This window comes from Gopherus flavomarginatus, chromosome 1 (genome assembly GCF_025201925.1).
Source record: "Gopherus flavomarginatus isolate rGopFla2 chromosome 1, rGopFla2.mat.asm, whole genome shotgun sequence".
Classification (NCBI taxonomy): Eukaryota; Metazoa; Chordata; order Testudines; family Testudinidae; genus Gopherus; species Gopherus flavomarginatus.
The window spans coordinates 268,824,771-268,844,844 of NC_066617.1; the positions used below are offsets into that span (position 1 = coordinate 268,824,771).

The 20,074-nt window shown below is 41.0% G+C and overlaps 1 protein-coding gene across 2 annotated transcripts in view; it reads left to right on the forward strand.

Annotated features, from left to right (window-relative positions):
• The window catches only part of FGF14 (fibroblast growth factor 14), a 674,793-nt gene that overhangs the window by 511,177 nt on the left and 143,542 nt on the right, over positions 1 to 20,074 (forward strand). For both annotated transcript variants that reach the window (XM_050951487.1, XM_050951495.1), the window contains exon 2: positions 11,480 to 11,590. In XM_050951487.1, the coding sequence (XP_050807444.1) occupies positions 11,480 to 11,590 (111 nt within the window). The remainder of the gene's footprint in view (positions 1 to 11,479; positions 11,591 to 20,074) is intronic.

A 20,074-nucleotide genomic window follows, 5' to 3' on the forward strand; every position in this document is an offset into this window, starting at 1 on the left:
TTACAGAGTAAGGGTGTACAAGAGATTAGTCACTGACAGTGGAAATAAATGAACAAAAAGTGGATTTCACAATAAGTACTGGAGCCCAGTGCAACGTAATCAAAGCAAGCATATACAAATAAGTGTCTCATATAATAGGTACAAAAAGAACCTATGTAACACAGGAATACTGTCATGTCTGTATAAAGGCAGATACTACTCATAAGAATATAAAACAGTGGAATGGGAAATCTTTTGTGAGCTTGGCTTGAAGGAACAGTTTGCAAATTCAAATCATCAATGGATGTGTAACTTGTCTTCTCAATAGGATACAAAAATATTCTTAGAGAATTTGCTTAGATATTTAATGGCCTGGAGTGCATTAAGTAGATAATATATCATGTCAATATAGAAACCAGTGTCCCACTAAAAATGCATACACTATATAAAGTCCCGTTAGCACCAAGACACACACAGTAAAAACTGAACATGAACAGATGGTAAAATTAGATGTTCTTGAGCAAATTCAGACACCAGCTGACTGGGTTAACAGTATTGTTTAAATAATAGACTGAAAAATTTCAGTAAGGCCATAAAATGCAAGTAGTACCCCATCAGAACAGTTGGAGAGATCATGTCTAGACTTTAAAATGCAAGGGTAGTATAACACTTACTAACAGAAATCAAAGGATTTATCGGACCATTCCAAATACTAACCCCAGGACAAGCAGGCAGGAGTAGATTTTCTGCTGAACACCCCAGATGAGATAAAAACAACATACTAACGTAGAAGACAACAATTTAAAAATAATATAAATATACAGCACCATTTATTGGTGGAGATTCTGTCTTCACTGATCACTTCTAGTTGAATAAGAATTTGGACAGTAACTTCTAGGAAATCTGCCATGAACGCAGATTTCTGTATGAATCTGCCCACTCAAGTCCTATATTCAGTCATGGAGACATCACTCTAGTTGGGTCTGGATTATCAGAGGGTGCACGGTTCACGTTCTCCAGGTCAGGGCTATCTGTAATGGACAGACTGTCTATTGAAAACTGCTGTTGTCTGCAATGGCTGATGATCAATAGTCACCAAGTTAACTCCTGCAGTACAAATTTTCTTCCTTTTTTGGTATTGGATGTTCTCCATGGATCAGACTTTTTTCATATCCTGAGTCCAATAACTGTATTTTTTCAAGCCATCAATGACTCTAGACCAGTGGTTCTCAAAGCCAGTCTGCCGCTTGTTCAGGGTAAGCACCCTGGTGGGTTGGGCCAGTTTGTTTACCTGCCGCATCCGCAGGTTTGGCCAATCGCAGCTCCCACTGGCTGCGGTTCGCCACTCCGGGCTAATGGAGGCTGTGGGAAGGGCGGCCGGCACCTTTCACATTGGCTGGTCCCCCCAGTAAGTGGGAATTGCAAATCACAATCTCTGCAAAACCACACCAGGATCTGAGTAGAAGCATCCATGCTCAGGTGCTCTGTCTGACTACAGGCGCAGGTGGAGGAGACAGAAGCAGTGCTGGCACAGGTGTTGCGGGTCTTCCTAACCATCATAGGCCTCCCTCTGTCAAACTCCCTCTCAAACTACCCTGTCTTCAACCCCCTGTCCGCTTCACTCCCCTGGTCGCTCTGCCTCTGGCTTTTAAAGTCCCAACTGCCACAGCAGCTGTAACTGAAACTGAAGTCTGTTCTTCCCTTGCTGTGGGCTTCCCATCCCCCTGCTAATTTTTGTGTAAATGGAGCTTCCATTGTTTCTGGTCACAACTTGCTTAATGTCACTGGAGACAGATAGCTGTGATGTTCTCTCCTGTCTGGGAAAGACCTATTTTCTCCCTTTGTTTGGTCACAGCCCTGTAAGCCTAATATCAGTGAATACCCCCAATTCCTTATATAATGTTCAAAACTTACATTTTATTATATTAATCACTAGTGTGTCATAGGCTTTCATCGAACACCTCACTCAACAAATTTTTATAATACAGTAATATTGTATACAATCAGTTGATTCAGTTGCTTATCACTTGAGGTTCAAACCTCTGTCTTTACAGTCCAAATAAAGTTTCTCTTCCCTTCTAAAAGCTCTCTCCTCCCCTGCTTTTTTTTTATCTTGATAACTTTGTTTACCTAACTGGTTCTTCATGGTTTGCCTGACAACCAGGCTGATCAGAGAAACAAATTCACATTCCTTTTTCTAGGGCAGATCTGTTTACCACCACCCACTTCCCCCACCATGCCTGATTTAAACACAATTTAGTCACCATCCCAATATATATCTATAACTCTTGATATACACCTTGTAATGATCAATGAGTTACTAGTTTTTCAATGCCATATTGCATTACACCTTTTAGATACAGATTATAACTATAAGGAGTTGGGGTACACTGAAATGGTCAGGCCAGCAGTAACTCATTTCCTTATACTAGTGGGCCCTTTTGCATTGGGATGCTATTAGGTCACACTGCTCCCATCTTACAAAGATGCAGGATGGCTAGCAACTGGCTTCCCAGAGGTAGCAGGTCAGTGCCCACTTTCCTGGACAAGGCGTCTGCCACCATGTTTTCCTTCCCCTTTATGTAGAGGTGTTACAAACATTTCACATTCATCACCAGTGTGTTATTAGATTTGAAACAATGTGTTACATGCCAGTTTTTAAATAAATATGATACCAAAATGTGAGGTGTAGTGAATATGCCTGGCCTGACGAGATGCTGATGACAAGTAGAAAACTACATCTGTGTCACATCTGTGACTCTGTGTCACAGATGAACACCAAGGCTACAAAAAGTGCAAAACTCGGCATCTTGAACTTCCCTTTGCATAGATGCATATTTAAAGAGACTTTTGTTTGGGATTGTCTCAGCACTTGATGCATACCGAAGCATCAAATCCTGGATTTTTGAGTGTTTGGATGGTATGGGAATAATTGCCGATAATCTGCTGATTTGGGCCAAAAAAGACCAACTTCATAATGACAGACAGTATAATGTTAGTGTGCCATTCACTACAGCACAGAATGGCAGTAGCATGTTTGACAAGATAAAAGCTTTGGGGAATTTAATAAAAAAAGAGTTGTCACAGAAGCATCTCTACTGAAATATTTAAAGACTAGCAAAGATCCTAGAATTTGTCAATGCAAGCTTACATGGGTTTCAAGCTGTCCCTCTGCAAAAGGAGCACCCAGTGATAAAAGCTTCCAAAGCATTGACTAACACACAATAGAACAACGTTCAGATTGGAAAAAAACAAATACTGTCAAGAATGTTTTAACTGTGAATGATTTGATTAATGTGTGTGTGCAGAAATCAGTCAAGGCAGAAGCAGACCATAAACAGTTAGAAGGCATAGTACAGAAATCATTTTGCATAGTACCGCCTAGATGTCAGAAAATGATTATGAAATTGCAGAAGTGATAAGTGTGTGAGAGAGGCCCAGTAAAGAGCTTCTTATGTTCTACATGCTTTCAAAAGTGCCTATAAAAAGTGAAAGCAATGAGATGCAGGAAGAAACATTTGAAATAAAGGTCAAGTACTGCCCCTTTCTGACTCAGCTTGAAAGAGTAATTCTAGATAGATGCAGATTTCAGAGTAGCAGCCGTGTTAGTCTGTATCCGTAAAAAGAACAAGAGTACTTGTGGCACCTTAGAGACTAACACATTCATTTCAGCATAAGCTTTCGTGGGCTACAGCCCACTTCGTCAGATGCATAGAATGGAACGTATAAGAAGAGTGTATATATATACATACAGAGAAGATCTCATATCAGCTCTAAGAGGCTAATTAATTAAGATGACCTGTTATCAGCAGGAAAAAACTTCTCTAGTGAGACTCGAGATGGTCAGTTACAGACAGTTGACAAGAGGTGTAAGGATAGTTATCATAAGGAAATAGATTCAAGTAGTGTAATGACTCAGCCATTCTCAGTCTCTATTCAAGCCAGAGTTAATGGTATCTAATTTGCACAAAAGCTTATGCTCAAATAAATTTGTTAGTCTCTAAGGTGCCACAAGTGCTCCTGTTCTTTTTTCTAGATAGATGGTGAAGAGAAAAAAAAATCAGGCACATCTGAACATTTAAAAAAAACGGGGGGGGGGGAGCCTTAGAGGTGTAATTGTTGCATATGTTTCTCTACAAAGAATCTTATGTCATGATATTTTAGAACATGAGATAAGAACTATTACCACAGTGTCCATCTGAGTATTAAGAAGTGTAAGAACAGAGACTGAGATGTTCTGTTGTGGACAGGCATGAATGCTGCCATCAAAGATACGGTTTCCAAGAGCAAAACCTGCAAGAAATGCTAGCAATAGAATGCAAAAGAACCTTGAAAATTTTGAGGTTCTTGATCATCCTTAGCCCAAATTTGGTGCAGATCTATCTGAATTTTATAGGAAAGGTTACCTCTAATTTGGAAGTTGCTACTCTGCCTTTTATTTGAGTTGTTGCACAAAATTTTGAAAAGCAATGTAGTAACACAGTGTGATATCACAGACTCATGAGAAGATGAGCAATTCACCAGCACCTCAGTTCGGTAGTTCAAGCAGACTGACATGCCCTTTCTATGTATAACTGAATGGTTAGTGGATAAATCAGTACAAATGGCAAATATTTCAATTGAAAAAATAGCTAATGAGTTAAAGGGATCCAGGTTTAACATGGTTAGAATATCACACACATTTTACGTTATTTTATTAGGATCACCAGTTCTGATACCTATGTCGAGAAAGACAGATAAAAATTTTGGTGCCAATATTTAGCCTGCTTCCTAACCCTATAGCAGTGAATCCTAAAGTTGTTTAAGAACTACGTGCCAGGAAACTAGAATACATTAAAAGAATGCTAAAGTCATCCCCTACTATAAGTCTTTCAAACAAAAAGTGGCTAGCAACTTGCTGAAGTAAAAGCTACACCCTCTCCACCTATGTAATATGTCATAAGCACTCTAACAGTGTCAGGGCCTGTAATGTGCACTATCTGATTTAGGCCTGGTCTACACTACACGTTTAAACCGAATTTAGCAGCGTTAAACCGATTTAACCTTGCACCCGCCCACACAACGAAGCCGTTTATATCGATATAAAGGGCTCTTTGAACCGATTTCTGTGCTCCTTCGCGACGAGGGGAATAGCGCTGAAATCAGTATTGCCATGTCGGATTAGGTTTAGTGTGGCCACAATTCAACGGTATTGGCCTCCGGGCGGTATCCCACAGAACACCATTGTGACTGCTCTGGAAAGCAATCTGAACTCGGATGCACTGGCCAGGTAGACAGGAAAAGCCCCGCGAAATTTTGAATTTCATTTCCTGTTTGCCCAGCGTGGAGCTCTGATCAGCACAGGTGGCGATGCAGTCCCAAATCCAAAAAGAGCTCCAGCATGGACCGTACGGAAGATACTGGATCTGATTGCTGTATGGGGATACAAATCTGTTCTATCTGAGCTCCGTTACAGAAGACAAAATGACAAAGCATTTGAAAAAATCTCCAGGCTATGATAGACAGAGGCCACAGCGGGGACTCAGCACAGTGCTGCGTAACAAGCATAACGGAAAGCCAAAGAAGCAAATGGATGCTCATGGAGGGAGGGAGGGGATACTGAGGACTCCAGCTATCCCGCAGTCTCCGAAAAGCATTTGCATTCTTGGCTGAGCTCCAAAATACCTGAAAGGTCAAAAACATTTTCCCGGGTGTTTCAGGGTTTATGTATTCAATTTACACTCTTCGCCCCCCGAAAGAAAAGGGAAAAAAATCGTTTCTTGCCTTTTTTCAATGTCATCCTATGTCTACTGCATGCTGCTGGTAGACGGGGTGCTGCAGTGCTGAACACCAGCATCCCCTTCCTGGTGGCAGTCGGTGCAAAATGACTGGTATCCATCGTCATCGTGAGCCCGTGAATGCTCCTGGCTGGCCTCGGTGAGGTCGGCCGGTGGCACCTGGGTAAAAATGGGAATGACTCCCGGTAATTCCTGGCAGATGGTACAGAAGGCTTGGTAACTGTCCTCATCATAGCAGCTGGAGGCTGAGCTCCATTTGCCCCCTCCCCCCTTTTCACGTCTAAAGAAGATTCTGTACTCCCTGGACTATCATAGCAGTTGAAGGCTGCCTCCCCCTCATTTTATCTCACTAAAAACGCAGTGTTTCTTATTCCTGTATTCTTTATTACTTCATCACACAAATAGGGGGACATTGCCACAGTAGCCCAGGAGGGGCGGGATCTCTGGGGCTCTGACTCGGAGCAGCTGTGCTCTCTCGTTCTCTAGTAGACTTGCCCCATATTCTAGGCAGGACTGACTCTATTTTTAGACAAAACATAAAGAAGGGAATGACCCAGGGAGTCATTCCCATTTTTGTCCATGCACCCCTGGCCGACCTCAGCGAGGTCAGCCAGGAGCACTCATGACAGCAGCAGACGGTACAAAAGAATTGATAACTGTCATCGCCAATTTCCAAATGCAAACGGTGCAAAATGACTGATAACCATCATCTCATCGCCAATTTACAATGGCAGATGGTGCAATAGGGATGGTAAACATCTCTGCTACCTTGCAAAGGCAAATGAATGCTGCTGTGTAGCACTGCAGTACCGCCTCTGTCAACAGCATCCAGTACACATACGGTGACAGTGACAAAAGGCAAAACGGGCTCCATGGTTGCCATGCTATGGCATCTACCCGGGCAATCAAGTGAAAAAGGGCACGAAATGATTGTCTGCCGTTCCTTTCCCGGAGGAAGGATTGAGTGATGACATTTACCCAGAATCACCTGTGACATTGTTTTTGCATTGGGATCTCAACCCAGAATTCCAATGGACGGGGGAGACTGTGGGAACTATGGGATAGCTACGGGATAGCTACCCATAGTGTAGCCCTCCAGAAATCGACACTAGCCTCGGTACGTGGACGCACACCACCGAATTAATGTGCTTATTGTGGCCGCGTGCACTCGACTTTATACAATCTGTTTTACAAAACCGGTTTCTGTAAAATCAGAATAATCCTGTAGTCTAGACATACCCTTAGTGTTTGGTGTCAGGAGTAGAGTTGGGGTCGTGGTCACACCAGGGTTCAAAGCCAGGGCAAGAGTCAGAAGTCATGCCAAGGGTCAAAGCCAGAGTCAGTATTTGGGGTTAGGGTGAGGAAGCAGGCAGCAGGAACAAGGAACAGAGATGAGGCATGTTATCAGGAACGAGGAGCAGGAACCAGGCGAGAAAACAGGGAACTGATCTCAGAAATCTGGGCAGGAACATGCCTAGTGACTAGCTGCTCAGACAAGAAATGGGACAGAAACAGGAAGCCAATCAGCAGCCTGTTGTTAGTCATCTGACCCTGCTGAGTCAGCAAGTTTAGTTTCTCACCAGGGTAGTTCTCTCTTTAGCCCTTGCAGCTCGGTGGCACAGAGAATAATGCTCCCACTTGGCAGCCCTGGTGGCCTGGGTTTGACATTTGTGGCACCTGATGGTCAACCCTGCTGTAAGAAGAGAAGACGTGAAAAAAACAAAGAGGACATTCACGTTTTCTTTCTTGAGGACCCCAAGAATGCTGCTATCAGTATCACTAACAATGAAGAATATTAAACACAGTCTCCAAGTGGCAGAATCACCTATGGTGTCACACGGGCCATGGTAGAAGTAACAGTTTTGAGATGAAGTGGCTGAATAATTAAAAAGCCATTGAGTTTCAGAAACAGCACTTAACTAACAGATGCCCAAGAAGAGTCCAAATAATTCCCTCATTTGTTGGGGGAGTCACAATGTTACCAAATGCAAGTGTTGAAAAATCATAAGACAGGCCACCAAAATCATATTTTTTAAAAATAGATATTTTAAATGTGTCCTCTGGGGCTTTTTTTTGGTATAGCTGTTAGGATTCATATTTTCAAGTTTTTCTGCACAGTCGTGAAGGCTAGAAACTTTTTTATTTAAATGTAAGCTGATATTCTCACTTACTGATCTGACACTAGGGAATAGGGCTTTAAGAAAAAGAAATAGCACAGGACATGATAAAAATTACAGTAATTGAGGTATTGAGGTAAGGTCATCTACCCTCACCCTCTTGGTTTGTGTGTTTAATTGACTGTATTTCTTTGTGGTTGGTCTCAGTGGATACTCTTTTTGTGTATGTGTTTAGTTTAGGCAGGAGCAAAGAGCAGGGGAGTGAGGGGACTGGAAGTATATGAATTGTAGCCACTGCAGTCCATGAATGCTGATGCCTATCATATTACTGGGATATAGTATAACCTTCTGTAACCCTGACATAGCTCATGTGAGTGTGCACAGGTAATAAACGTCAGTCCTTTAGGGGTACTCTGTATCCCATTCTTATTAGGAAACTATTTCTGCTTAAAAAATATAAAACAGTAAATTGTATATGCTGTAAGGCCTTTATGGACTGGTTCTGAAACTTTCTGAAGCTGAACAGACTTATGCTTCCTCTAATATCTTTGAATGACTGTAGTGCTTGTGGAAGGTACCAGATTGAAACTCCTAGAGAATGAAGTCCGTTTAGCCACAGAACAGCTATAATACAGGCAATAAATAGTAGATTTCTCTGCCAATGTGTCTCAGTTGTGTTCTGGAAGGCCACCTATATATTTGCAAGGGTAAGATTCAGCATCCTTGCCTTGTCATCCCTACATCTCTTTGCTAAAGATGCATGAGACTAATTTTCATAGTTTTTGTGAGAACACTTGCTTGTTGTGAACTAGACTGAGATTAACAAATCATTTCACACACCCCTCAAATATCAATAACTTGGTCTGGGCTGATAACACAGAGATGAAAGGCTTTGTTTCTCATTATTAATTCATTGAGCAATTTTGAGCACTCCTTTAACTAATTAATTAATCCATGTTTCTACAGTGCTTTGAAGGTGTAGAGAGTTACAATAAACAAGTACTGAATATTACTATTTAGGGCTGGTCGTTTTCTTACTGGAAAAGAGGTTTGCTGAGACTGAAATTTTCAAGGGGAAAATTGCTGTTTAGCATAATTTTCCAACAAGAAAATTGAAACTAAACTTTCAATAGGATACCTAGGCTTGTGGAGCATGAAGGGAATGGGAGAAGGGGGTCGTAAGAATGTAGAGATAAAAGGAAAATTAAAAAGAGAGATTTTTTGATAGTACAGACAATTGTAACACAGTTTTATATCCTTTTTCTTCTATTATTTTCTCTGTCTTTTAAGAACTACTTACTTTTCATAATGGAAGCATATGTTTTATATAAATCAATTCCAATAATTTTTAAAATGAAACTTGAAATGAAGGAGTCATGCTCATATAACAATTGGCCAGGTTAGAATACATCTTTGATAGCTGAAAGCATTCCCAATGCATGCAGCTCACGCATTTCTAGCCTACTAATGCACATACGTGCAATGTCTAGACTACTAATAGAATGTGGCCTGCCTTATTGCCATTACTTTGCAGTATTTGAGTCTTGGCAAGAAAATGTTAAATGGAAAAGAATTGCCCAAGACACACAAGCCCCCACCCCAAAATTCTGGCTTAACTTGTGTTCACTCACAAGATTATTTTCACTCATGTAATTTTGTATAGCTAATAAAAAATGAGGTAGTTTAAAATAAAAGACCAACAATACAACTGTTTTCCTTTTTAAAAACAAGTCAAGTTTATTTTTTTAAGTAGCTAAGAAAATTGCTTTTAAAAAGGTGATTAAAGTATAATTTTGATGGTCTACTCTAAATTTCAACTTTGTCAATCAGCGCATTAGATGTAAACAGTTTCTGATAATGATTGACTTTAATTGAGCCTTCTTAGGAGACAGTGATTTTTTAAATTTAAAATAGTACCTTTTCCATTTAGTTGAAAGCTTATTTGCATTCATTTCAGCTATGAGCATAGACATAACTACCTATGTCTTTACTAACGTATTTTCTCCTTTTTTCTTTCTCTTGTAATGCTTCAAGAATTTGTCAAACAAGTTAGCTTTAAATATTTTCTTAGTGATCTTTGCAATTTTGGCAATTTTAATATGTATCAGGAATGATTTATTAATTTTAAGCTTATCAATTTAGAAACACAAAAATAAAATTGTTACATATGTGTAGTGCCAGTCTGATCAGTGGGTTTGGTTTTTTTGAGTGATTACAATGTTTTTTCAGTATCCAGATTACGTCGATTAAGATAGTAGTTCAAGGAAGACAGTATACTCCAGTACTTTTAGAAGACTTGTCAAACTAGTCCTATGTAAGGGTTCAACAAGCCTTGCTGACATAAGTAATCTTTATACAAGTGGTCCAGTTATGAGTCACTCACGAAAAGCTGGGTTTGCAAGACTAACTATAATACGGCATATATGTGGAACATTTGCCTATATTTCATAATACTTTGAACATTTTTGTACTGTAGTCTTTACGATAAAAGCCTCTGAAATATTTACAGTTACAGTGTAAAATGGAAAAAGTAAATTTAAATGGTTCTGTTTGTTTAAAGAATGACTTTTTGCACATTTTATGAGTAGCAAATACATTGCAAAAACCTGACAAATTATTCATTTATGTAGATCCTTCTGTACTAGCTGACGCCTTTTGGGAAACTTTGTAAACATTTTATTTAGGAATAATTCTGTTTATATGCCACTATTTTCCATATTCCAATCTCCTTGTTCATTAAGGGCCAAGCTGTTGAACTCCTTACTCATATTACAAGTAATCCTATTGACGTCAATGGGAATACTCATGAGAGTAATAGTTCATCAGTATGAGTAAGGGGTTCACAATCTGGCCCTGAATAAGAGTATTTGCATGAAAACAAGATCTGTATTCCTTAAGATTTCATCTATTCATCCTACTAATTATTCATCTGATGTCAAAAACACAAAATTATTGCTGTATCCCCACAGGTTGCTAGCCAATCATATCTAATTTGTTAGGCAGAGTTGGGCCTGGTATGTATTTTGCTGAGAGACATTTAAGGAAAACTCAGCTACTGCAGGAAGGTGGCATTCTTCCCTTGAAGGATTGAACTAATTTGCCAGCAAGGTTTTATGGATGATGATGAGACACCATCTCTGAGACAAAGCATAAAACTGAAGCTCTGTGGTCCTTAATCCAGTGGTAATTCTCATGAAAGTAGAGGTGTTAAGCCTGGTGTCCTAGCCAAATTCCAATTTAGGGAGAATGCACTTATCCTTTTAAAATTCCCCTTTTACATTTAACTGGGTAAAATGTTTTTCAGTTCTCCTCCTAAATGCTGTTGCTAGTGAAGAACTCTTATGTCCTGGCAAATGCAGTTTAAACTAGAGTTTTTCATACAGTAGTTCAGCATTTTTTATCTCTGTTAATTACCGTGAAGAATGTTCACAGGAGAAAAGAGGACATAAAACTAGTGTAGTAAAATTCTGATGGAAGAAATTTTCTTCCTTCATCTCCAACAGATATTGTTACATACTGAGGCAGTCTTCCTTCTACAATGAGAGAAATAGGGATAACTTTTGGAAAAAGTTTTGAAGCTAGTGACAAAATATGTTTGTCTTTCAGATCCCCAGCTCAAGGGTATAGTGACCAGGTTATATTGCAGGCAAGGCTACTACTTGCAAATGCACCCCGATGGAACTCTCGATGGAACCAAGGATGACAGCAGTAATTCTAGTAAGTGACTGCTCTAGGAGAATGTATTAATCTCAAACCCAGATTGCAGATGTAATCATTCAAATATATATGTGCAGACACTATTTTAATGGGTCTTGAGGAATTTTGATGTATTTTGGCAAAAAGATTCTGTCAACTTAAAATCTATTAAACACTAGCATGCCTTTTAAAGAGTCCTTAGCGCTCCTGTGTGTGTAAAAAAGTATCCAGAAAAGAAGCAACTATGCATTTTATTAGTGTCTGACACGAAGTTTTGGATTTTCAAGAATGCTCAGTGTTGGTCTAACTCTACTCCCATTGAAGACAATGATAAAATTCCAGTTGAAATCAGTGAGAGGAAAGTTAGGCCAATACTGAGCACTTTCGAAAATCCACCGTAAAACATTTATCAGCAACATTTTCCTTTATCTTTGAAAAAAAGAATGAAAGAAAATGTCTTTGAAACGCTGACACCGAGGCCATGTAATTAAGCATATGTTTAACTTTAAGGATGTTATTAGACTCATGGAAGCATATGCTTCAGTATCTTACTGAATTGGGCTAAAGAGACTGATTCTACAGTCCCTATCGCAGCAAGATTCCCAATGACTTCAATAGGATTTCTGCAAGTGTGGGGACTGCAAAACTGGAAACAATTTAAAAAGCTATCCAAACAAAAATGTTGTCACTTTTCAAATCTCTTATGGGTCATTTCTTTCAGTATAATACTGCTGAACATTTTGATTCAGATAATGAATATATATTTTACAACTTGAGCTGCAGGTGGTGGGTAAGCAGACTTGCCCTCACTCTCGAATGGTTCAGTTTGAATGATTTTCATAAAGCACAGCAGACTATGGAGGTTTATTTTTATTTTTTGTTTATAAGACATTTATTTATTCATTACTCATACATTGATATATGTCTGATTGGAATTAGGCTGCAGGACGTGCAAATTCTGTTTTTGTTTTGTTAGATCTTCTGTTATTGAGACTATACCTGATAACACAATATGTGTCCTTGATGTATTTCATCCACAGATACTGTTACTGTTTTATTGACTGTTATACTTTTCAGATTGTAGCAAACTAATTACTGTGTATATCACTGTTCTCTCTCTTTGCTTTTTTTCTGTGTTCCTTTTTCATCTCCCTGTTTTTCATAACTGTCTTTCCGTTTTCTCCCACTTAAGTATGTCCATTTCTAATGCCCCTTCTCCATTGGCCCAGTACTGCAAGCTGTGCAGAAACAAGATTCCCCTTGCTTTCGATAGGAATGCATTTTGCTTGTATGAGGCCTGCAGGATGTGTGTGTGTTTTTTTGTTTGTTTGTTTCTCTTCTCCTGCCTTCATTTGGGGAGGCGTCTAGTGGCAGTGTTGCAGGAGTGGTTTTTTTATTGTTACAACACATTTAAATAAATAAATCTTTCTTAGAAACCTACTTGTGGACATTGAAATCTTGGAAAATCTAGGCCACATCCCCTTACTTTCCTCTTTTCTCCATTGCCATCTTTTTAAAGTCTCCCATCTTTTCTCCCTCAGTGTTTTTCTCTTCCCTTTCTCTATTTGTCTGCCTGCTCTCTCATTCTCTCCCATAGTTTCAAAATGCCGAATAAGCTTTCTTTTCCAAAAACAGCCTGTGCAAAATAAAGGTATTTCATATTCAAGATAAATAATGGTGGATCCTGTTATATTTTATATTTGCATGAGTTAGAGATTAGGCTGTAAGTTTTCCCACAAATTTAACATTATTTGCTATGGAAAAAATGGGCATGATTCACCATTCAGCACTGGATTAATCCTGTAGCCACTTTGAAATCAATGGATTTACACCATTGTAAAACATGAGTAATACAGTGGTGAACCAGGCCCAATGTCTGGATCAGTGGCAAATGCAATATAGTATTTAAAATATTACCAGCTAAATGCATGTATTGCTTCCTTAAACTTTTAAGATAAATAATATATCAATGCCAACGCTATCTTGCAAATCTGAAAGATAATGTGTGTCACCACATGTGCACTTTTCAGGAATATATGAACAGCTATCAGTCTCTGTCTCCTTACTGTTGCTGTTGCCAGTCCCTCATGTTAGTTGTTTGTCTTTTTTCCTCTTTTTTTTCCTTTTATTCCCTAGTCTTTGTCTGGAATATGTTATTGTTTCCTTTCATTTTCCTATACTGTAATTCTGGTTTTACTATTTCCCCTTTAAAAAAAATCACTGTTTTTTCTTGTGGATGAACTAGCTTTTACTCTTTTGTTTTGCCCTTCATTTTGCAATCTCCTTATTTTGAGAATACAAGCCCCAGTCTTACTGGTGGATGTGGTTTGGCTGGCCCTAAGGGTGAGAAGTGGAAGAAGTATTCAACATTCAACCTCACCCTCATCCTTGCCTTATATTGCTGCTGATTGGTTTGGAGTGTGGATGAGATTTCTTCTGACTGTTGAGTTTACACCTTGCCTATTTGATTAACAATTGCCTCCAACTTGTGAGGGGCATAGGGATTAGTTGATAGTCAGGGAGGGAAAAGCACTTTTGTCTCCCACAAGGAGAAGGGAGCTTCCTGCCCTTTTTGAGAATAGCTTTGGATTGAGGTTGATGAAAGCACAGTTGGATTAATGTTGCTGGGTGGCATGAACTATTGTGCCTTTGCCATGCTTTTCAGCATGCTCTGCGCTACAGCTGATTGGCACTGAATGACAGGAAAGAATTTTCCCCACCCCTTGGTTTGGCTCAGCATCTGGCTCCCCTTGACCATCCAGGGGGAATGGCTAGTGAGGGATGGATGAAAAGGGGAGTGCTTTGAGTTCCTGGCAGGGAAACACTGTGAGAGGTTGAGTCACACAGTCTTTTCTTCTGCTTCTTATTTATTATTTATAGAGCATCCAAACTTGTGCCAGGCAGCTAGAGAATAAATAAAAAAATATGATCTCTGCCCCCCAAAAGCTGGCAGTCTAATTTTAGATATGTCTCAAGGCATAGGAGTAACAAACAACAGTGAGTGCTGTAGTGAAGTAGGACAAGGGTAACTGTAAGAAGATCTGGTAATTACTCAGTTTGGGTATGTGCATATCTAATGCTTCCATTATAATCCCACCAAAAGTCATCTTTTAAATTAAAGCTTCTAGCTATTTCTAATGGGTGGGATTTTCAGAAATACTTTGTGTTAGTCATATGCTTCTCTCATTGGAGTCAATGGAATTTTACCAGTGATTTCAGTGGCAGCAGAGTTAGACCAATGCTGAGCGCTTTTGAAATCCCACTCTGCAACTTCACAGGGGCAGTGTTCCTCAACAATAATAGGACATATTGCTGCCACAGTTTACCTTAAACTTGAGCATAGGGCCAGGAGTGAGTGGACCTGGCAGTGCAGTAACCAGTAAGTTACATAGGAGGCCTTTTCACATTTAGTATAGATTAGAAGTACCCCTTTTTTGTACCCAGCTCTTTGAGCAAGGAAGGGTTGATTGGGGAGATGAAGTAAGAAAGAAAGGATCACATTTGATAGATACTAGCTATGTCACTTAAGGCACTTCTGGAAGGTGCTCGATACCACGGTGATGGGCATACTACAAGAGCCTGAACTGAACAGAATTTGGTGGATTCAGTTCAGAGCTGTTTTCCATTGGGGTCCTCATCGCTCCTGGGACCTGTTAATAACATTGGCTGAGGAGGTATGGACTAGTCCATCTGTTGGATAATGGCAGAGAATGAGCTTTCCCATTTTGCTTCATAAAATTGGGGCCATTAGTTGAAACCATACTTTGTGCATTGAGTCCTTTATTTGCTGATCTTTCACTGGGAATGCCAAATAGGTTTTCTTCCAATATTTCTAGTTTCTTTAATATTCCTCCTATCTTATCTTGTCTTTCTCTTCTCCCCTCAGTTGGTGTATCACTCTGTTTCTGAGCTGGCTTGAGGCTGGTACTATTTAGCTTAGCTGCCCAACTCCAGCCTCTAACCTATGTGGGCCCCAAAAATGTTCCCAGTATCATTTAGTGTGATGGAAACTTCCTTTTGGGACAGTTTGTGTTTTCACTGTTTTCCACAGGGCAGACCACTGTTAATTTGAAAAGTGGATCTGACACATGATGTGAATAATATAGAAACCATGAAGCATGTAAGAGATTTCTATACTATGGTCCTGGAGACATTTAAAATGTTATGTTTTCCAAACCACAGGCTCCTTTGTGAACCAGTGGAGCTGATCAGTGATTGCTGTCATAATTCCAGCATTGTTATTTCATGAACTAACTGTGGTTTGAGTAGAATGTAGTTTGATTTAGAACATGGGCAAAACTGATTCTTTCATTTTGGAGATTGCAACCCAATCAAACAGCCTTAACTCCCTGTCTCATTTTGTTTCTCCTGCAAGAGAGACCTTAAACAATAATCACTAACATACTAATCAGTATAATATTTACTTCCAACAGTTACTTATATAATCAATATATTGATTATATATCATAAGCACGAGAGATGTAATTTATGTATAATTAAACCAAAACAACTACACACAATTAATGGGTATTTGGTTTCTTTGTTTTCTAAAGAAAAAAAGCATGAAGAAAAAGAAGAAAAAGCAAGGATGATGTCTTGATTCTACAATACTGTGTTTTTGTTGATGTAAAGTAAACCTGATTTTAACATCTAAATGCTGTTACTCCTTGTATGTCGCTTTCAATTATATATAGTTACATTAAAACATGTTACAAAGTTAAGCACTCAAAACTTGCCCATTTAACCTTAATTTAGCCCCACTTTGGATACGTATTATGATAGTCTTTAAGTACATGATCACATGCATGTTTTGCTTGTCTCAATCAGCACAGAGGATGGATGGTGTTCAAGTAATGGTGCAGCTGTTCAATATTTTTCTTATCCTCATTGTCGAACACCAGGTCAAGCTCTCTTGCTGGTCGCACACCAGGCTGCTGTGTTTGGACCCACACACAGGAACGGTGTTCTTCTGATTGCCCCTGGGTCTTGGCAGACTTCAGCCACAGTCTCTGGCCTCTCAGACATACTTCAGGCACAGGCTATGTATCTGGTACCACCTCTAGGGGAATGGGATCCTTCAGTCCAACTGCCCTAGGCCCCTCAGGACATCCCAGTTATTGAAACACACCTTCCCTAGAGCTCCATCCTTTACTCTAGTACTCTGGCTACTCTAGTTTACAGTTTAATCCTTCAGGGATATGTGATAGTTGAAGCAAGCACACACAGAGTCTGGAAAAGGATTTCTAAACAAATCTCACTTTAATTATAGGCAGAACAAGAGAGATACAGATCTATAGAAAACAAGAAAACCTGCATGCCAAACCCTGTCTCACTTTTCTCACCGCTTCCAGAGTCTTTTGGAATTTGGTCCTTGACTCCTCAGGGAGTCCAGATTGTACTGCACCCACTCTCCTCTTTCCTTCCTTCTGCTCAGTCTTGCATTCGTATTTTGCTCAATGAGAGAGACAGCGAGAAAGAGAGTCAGCTGACCTGGTCCATTTATAATTTCCAGTCCCATCTGTCATGTAAGCCTCCTGGTCAGCTTCAAACCCCACCCCTCAGGTGATGAAGGTTCCTGTCAGGTGGTCTGTAGCTTGATTACCACCCACCTGGAATCCAGACTTGAAAACCTGGTTTTACCTAAGTTACAGCCATCCCATTGATCTGCTAGGATGAAGCTTATTCAGTTGTTGATAATGTTCAATGACTGTCCCACTTGGAGGCAGATACCTAGGTGCCAGTCTCCCTGTCTCTGCCACAAGGAGTATGATGCAAGAATACAATAAAAAACACTTCTGTGGCAAAGGCAAGGATAGAACCCAGTTATCCAGGGTGGCATTCAGTCACCTTCAAGATGAGACCATCCATTCTCTCTCCATGCAGCCCCCCTGCCTCATTACTACACACCTCCCAACTTCTGCAACAAAGGGAAGGATCTTACAAACAGGCTTCTTCACTACACAACCCTGATTCATCCCCAGAGCAGCTCTGTACTGTGCACTGAATGGGACACAGGTCTGATGTTTAAAATAGTATGTGATCATGTAATTAAAGAGCAGGGGAATGAATTTAGGTTGCGCAGTTAGCCTTAATTCAGGCAGCTCCTAATTTTTGAGTGCTTGGTTTTGCGACATGAGTTATGCAGTTTTAAGATAGAGTTATGGGTAGGGCTCTACCAAATTCACAGCCATGAAAAACGTGACAGACTATGAAATCTGGGTTTTTGAGTGCTTTTACCCTATACTATATAGATTTCACTGAGAAACCAGAGTTTCTCAAAAGCGAGTTGCAGGGGGGGTCACAAGGTTATTTTAGTGGGACTGTGGTATTTCCACCCTTACTTCTGCACTACCTTCAGAGCTGGGCAGCTGGAGAGCAGTGGCTGTTGGCTGGGCGCCCAATCCTGAAGGCAGCACCACCAGCAGCAGTGCAGAAGTAAGGGTGGCAATACCATACCATGTCACCCTTACTTCTGCGCTGCTGCCTTCACAGCTGGGTGGCCAGAGAGTGGCAGCTGCTAAATGAGGGACCCTTTCTGCAGACAGCAGTGCAGAAGTAAGGGAGGCAATACCATACCATGCCAGCCTTATTTCTGTGCTGGTGCTGGTGGCGGTTCTCCCTTCAGAGCTGGACTCCCAGCCAGCAGCCCTTCTCCCACCCACTGCGCCACTCACTGGGATCCACGCAAGGTAAGCCCATGCCCCAACCCTGAGTCCCCAACCTCTTGCCCCAGCCCTGAGCCCCTCCAGACCCATAGCACCCTCCTGTACCCTAAGCCTCTCATCCCCGGCCCCAGCCCAGAGCCTGCACCTGCAGCCCAGAACCCTCACCCCCCGCACCCCTGCCCCAGCCCAGAGCTCCCCCCCACACTCTAAACCCTCATTCCTAGCTCCACCCCAGAGCCCTCACCCCCCTGCACCCCAACCCCCCCCTCAACCCACATTCCCCTCCCGCAATCCAAATCCCTCTGCCCCACCCCCCAGCCTGGAGCCCCTCCTGCACCCCAAGTTCTTCATCCCCACCCCCACCCCACAGCCTGCAGCCCCAGCTGGAGCCCTCACCCCCTCCCTCATCCCAGCTTCCTGCCCCAGCCCAGAGCCCCCTCCCACACCCTAAACCCCTCATTTCTGGATGCACCCTGAAGTCCACACTCCCAGTCAGAGCCCTCACCCCGTCTGACACCCCAACCCCCTTCCCCAGCCCAGTGAAAGTAAGTGAGGATGGGGGAGAGCAAGCCAGCGAGGGAGGGGGAATGTAGTGAGCAGGGTGTGGGGCCTTGGGGCAGGGGTGGGGCCTTGGGGAGGGGGCAGGGTGTTCAGTTTTGTGCGACTAGAAAGTTGGCAACCCTGGTTACTATGATAGCTAAGTTCAATAGCTCAGTTCAATCTTTAGTGAGAAATTAATAGGGTTACAGCTGAAGTGCTAAAAGATTGAAGGTTGGAAGCTGTCATGGAAATAGTCCGCACTGAGGAGCACTGCAGAACCAGGTTCTGTAGGAAATTGATTTTTATTTGACCAACTTATGAGCATGTGGATATCACATACTGAGCCTGAGCTATAGAATGTTTTGCTAAAATCAATGAGAAGTGTGCACCAAAGAGAGTTATGCTGGGCATATGTGCATCAATAGTTGTATGCAGACTAATCTTCTTTGTCCCAATGAAGTACAAACTGTTCTGTGGAATGAAATCCAGGCACACTCTCAACTACTGGACCAATGCTCTTTATTAGCAGAGCTCCAGCATTCTGCTTTCCATTTTAACAGCTCATGCACTAGTCCAAGTCCTTCAGTGCTGAGGATCTAAGGTTATAATTTGGTGGCCTTAAAAAGGCACATAATTAAATCTCTCTCTCAGTGCTTTCTAAACCACCAGAGGTTAATAAACATAAATCTCTCGCATTTGTTTTCTCATTATTTGCATAAAAACACTGTCATTATTTCAGATCTGCAATACCTTCTTCATGGGTTGTCATTGTCTGATTCTGGTCCTGTTTCTTTGTTCTCAAATGATGTTACTGAAGTTTGCTTGCCAAAAGTTTTGAAGAGACTTCTGTGATTTGGAGTCGTCATTATTAACAGTTTTCCTGGATCTTTTGTGTCTTTGTGCATCTTTCTTTAGTGAAGTTGTTTGTTTTCCTACCCAGTGCCCTTTAATGACCAGTAATAGAAGATAGGATATATATGCCCTCTTCTCTCTGTTATCGTTGTTATTTATTATCTGTATTACTGTAGCACCTAGGAGCCCTAGTCATGGACCAGGACCCCTCATTGTGCTAGGCACTGTACAGACATTATGCTTTTAATGCACATCCAGATTTCCTCCTACCGTTTTATTTTTTAATCTCAGTCTTGAATTCTGATTTGCCTGCTTCTTCCGTGAATACACCCTTGCTCTTTTCATGCACCCCTTTAGTCACTGAATAATAAACTTACATTCTTTTGTAAGGCTTAATCTTCCTCCAAATTCTCTCCTCCTTCAGATCCCTACCCAAGACCCAATTCTG